At 48.8% G+C, this 3,613-nt stretch overlaps 1 protein-coding gene across 5 annotated transcripts in view; it reads right to left on the bottom strand.

The window, feature by feature from the left end:
• Window positions 1-3,613, bottom strand: part of LOC113405169 (mitochondrial glycine transporter-like) — a 12,100-nt gene that overhangs the window by 6,348 nt on the left and 2,139 nt on the right. For 3 of the 5 annotated variants that reach the window (XM_026646099.1, XM_026646102.1, XM_026646098.1), the window contains one exon: window positions 1,035-1,156. In XM_026646099.1, the coding sequence (XP_026501884.1) occupies window positions 1,035-1,156 (122 nt within the window). Of the gene's footprint in view, window positions 1-1,034; window positions 1,157-2,188; window positions 2,261-2,809; window positions 2,934-3,613 lie in introns of those variants that run through there. The other 2 variants (XM_026646100.1, XM_026646101.2) reach the window with 2 other exon arrangements.

Raw genomic sequence — 3,613 nt, forward strand, 5'->3', positions numbered from 1 at the left:
CGGCAGCGGCAGTTCAGCGGCAGGTCCTTCGCTCCTAGAGGGAGTGAGGGACCTGCCGCCCCCGAATTGCCGCAGGTGCTGCCCCTCTCCCTTGGCCGCCCCAAGCACCTGCTTGTTAAGCTGGTGCCTGGAGCCGGCCCTGTATAGCACCTTTAGATGCTCGCTCTCTCCATTCAGCCTGTTAAATAAATAAATTAATGGAGATATCCTATCTCCTAGAACTGGAAGGGACCTTGAAAGGTCATTGAGTCCAGCCCCCTGCCTTCACTAGCAGGACCAAATACTGATTTTGCCCCAGATCCCTAAGTGGCCCCCTCCAGGATTGAACTCACAACCCTGGGTTTAGCAGACCAATGCTCAAACCACTGAGCTATCCCTCCCGCCATGTTCTTCCTTGTTCATTCAATTCTGCCTCCATCCATGGTTTACAATGCCACAATCACTCCCACTGGGGTTATCTATGGATTTTGACAGCATAGTTAGCATCACCACTATGGAAGCAACTATATCATCACAGTCTACTATTAGTGACATCATAGTTCATCACCACCGGAGTGACAGTAGATTAACAATGGATGGGGTCATGGATGACTATATCAAGCAAGAGGAGGAGGTTGATTAGATATTGACACACCAGTTCCCCATGAGGTAAAGGTATGTAGCAGTCATATGGGATTTTCCAGAGCATGGTGGGCATCAGTGAAACTACATGGGCCTACCTAAGACAGCTGCTTCAAGAATGAATGCAGCACTCTCAGCTATATACCTCCCAATGCTATGGCTGAATATCACTAGGGTAGACTCATGAGAATAGGGTCTCACTACCATCTTTCACTTTGTAGGCTCCTTCAAATTACCTCCCTTCCCACACACATACCCCATTCCATAAAGCTCTTCTCTCTCCTCTGCCTGCCCAGCTGTTAGCAAGACCTAACTGAGATCCTGCCCTCAACTCCAGGGCCTGGCCAGCAAGAAAATGAGACACCCCACTTCCCCCCCACCCCCCTCGGACAACAGAAGCTTCAAGCACTTACCCATTGATGGAAGGCTGCAGGGTCTGCAGCCGGGTTTTAAGCAGATCTAGGGGCTGGAAGAGAAGGGTGGAGCAGGTCCCACTGATGGAACCACACACAAAGGCCTTTAGCACTGGATGCATCTGAAAGAGAAGACCTGGCTTTAAAAAAAGTCTTATATGAAGACTTAACTGGAAACAGCGCAGGAGGAGATGAGTATTCACTAGTTCTGTGGGTGATTTCTGAAGACGGGGAAGCATTTGGTGGATGAACACTGAGCAGTAGCAATTCAGTGTGCAGGAATAGTTGCCTAAAACCTTCTGAAGTGCGTACACAAACATTGTGTGAAAGGTGTTACAAGTGCTTTTTAATTTATCTTCATGGATTTCCTCTTCACTGTTGTGTACTCATATACTACAGAGGAGGGTGCAGTATAAGGACCTGAACAGAACAGAATAAAAGCATGTATTGGCATAAGAACATAATAGTGGCCACGCTGGGTCAGACCAAAGATCCATCTAGCCCAGTGTCCTGTCCTCTGACAGTGGCCAGTGCCAGATGCCACAGAGGGAATGAACAGGTAATCACAAAGTGATCCATTCCCTGTCACCCATTCCCAACTTCTGGCAAACAGAGGATATTGACACCATCCCTGCCCATCCTGGCTAATAGCCATTGATGGACCTATCCTCCATGAATTTATCTAGTTTTTCTTTTTTTTTTTGTTTTAAACTTTGTTATAGTCTTGGCCTTCACAACATCCTCTGGCAAGGAGTTCCACAGACTGACTGTGCGTTGTGTGAAGAAATACTTCCTTTTGTTTGTTTTTAAACCTGCTGCCTATTAATTTCATTTGGTGACCCCTAGTTCTTCTGTTATGAGAAGGAGTAAATAACACTTCCTTATTTACTTTCTCCACACCATTCATGATTTTATAGACCTCAATCATAGCATCTACACAGATGAAAGGGACAGCTGCAATGCAAAATACAGAATACACAGCAGGCTAGAGAAATCCAAAAATAATTCTTGCTCTACCAAGCAGATGCTAAAAAGTGAGGAGTTACTTGGAGGGTGTTGGGATGTGCTCAAAGCAAAGTACAATGTCTTCTCAGCAGAAGATTGAGAGACTGCGGAAATGCAGAATTAATTAATTTTCCTCTCTTTCTCCTCACCCCACTCCTTCAGCTCCAAATCTTGCTCCTGAGGCAGGTTCTTTCCTGATCCAAAGAGGACTTAAGCATAAGCCACAAAGCAAGCCACAGGCTTACTTTAAATAAAACCACCTCACATGATTCCCAAGAAACAGAGAGCTCCTGTGCCCTCCGCACAGAGCCACGTCAGAGAACACATCCTACTAACATAACGTTGCCGGATACACCAGAGAACCTCATGACTGGCGTTCATGTTTTCAGCTTCTCTTGACGTGTGGTTAGCTGTAATAATAAGTCTTTTATATCCAAGTGGTTTCTAATATTTAGTTTAGAACATCTCTCTCTCACTAATGGATATCACCAGACTCCCATGTGAGGCTCCCCAAGCATTATCATCATTAGAGTATTAAACGAAGTACAGGCATAAACAATAAGCTTTCCCCCATTCTGTCTTGGCAGTGGCCTAGCCGAGGCATTACGGTAACTACGAGCTCTTTTGTGGGGAAAGGAAAAAGACTTAAAAGGCTACACACCATGCACTTGAGGTCCCTTAAGGACCTGGTTTTCCTGTACACCCTGTCTGGCCCAGCACAAGGCACTGGAAGAGAGCAAAGGGATTCTCCCCGCCAAGTACAGACCCACCCACTCCGCTTAGCCAGGACAGGAACATGCCCGGCTGGTCCTGGCAGAAGATCACAGCAGAGAGCTGGGGTCCCCCATCCACGTCCCGGCCCAGCCTAGCCCTGCTTAGCTTGGGAGAGGGGCTGGGATCGCAGGCCTGGAGCAGCGGTAATTTCACAGGCTCCGCCCCCAGCCACACAATCACTCTCCTCATTGCCACTTGCGGGCCCGTCCCGGACATTTACGGCAGAGGCCAACAAAGGCAGTGATGTCAGAGGCACCCCTCCGAAGCCAGCCAATGACGGTAGGAGAGCTCGAGCCAATCAGGAGAAGGGAGGGACCAGAGTTCTGTTAACTCTTTCCCCCCTGGTCTGAGCGGGAGAGGCGGCCGCCGCTACATGCCAGGCTCGCTCCAGGCCGGGCTATGCGGTTCAGAGCGCCCCAGGACAGCCTGTAGCACCCCGCCATACACACTGCGACAATCCTTAAATGCCCCGCACCCTCCTCTGCTCCTGCAGTGTCCCACAATACACTGCACTGCCCTGGTACCATTCACCACCCCCCTGCACCCATCTGTGTATGCTGCGTTACCCTCCAGCCTGTACCATGCAGCCTCCCCTCTGATCTCCTAGTGCACTGTCCTGTGCATCATGCAGTACCACACAATCCTCCCCATATACTGACACTCGACTAACAGCACATCCTTCCCCTACGCTGCATTCCCATCCATGAAAAGAACAGGAATACTTGTGGCACCTTAGAGACTAACAAATTTATTAGAGCATAAGCTTTCGTGGGCTACAACCCACTTCTTTGGATGCATAG

Source organism: Terrapene carolina, unplaced genomic scaffold, assembly GCF_002925995.2.
Source record: "Terrapene carolina triunguis isolate 2854851 unplaced genomic scaffold, T_m_triunguis-2.0 Scaffold34029, whole genome shotgun sequence".
NCBI classification, from domain to species: Eukaryota; Metazoa; Chordata; order Testudines; family Emydidae; genus Terrapene; species Terrapene triunguis.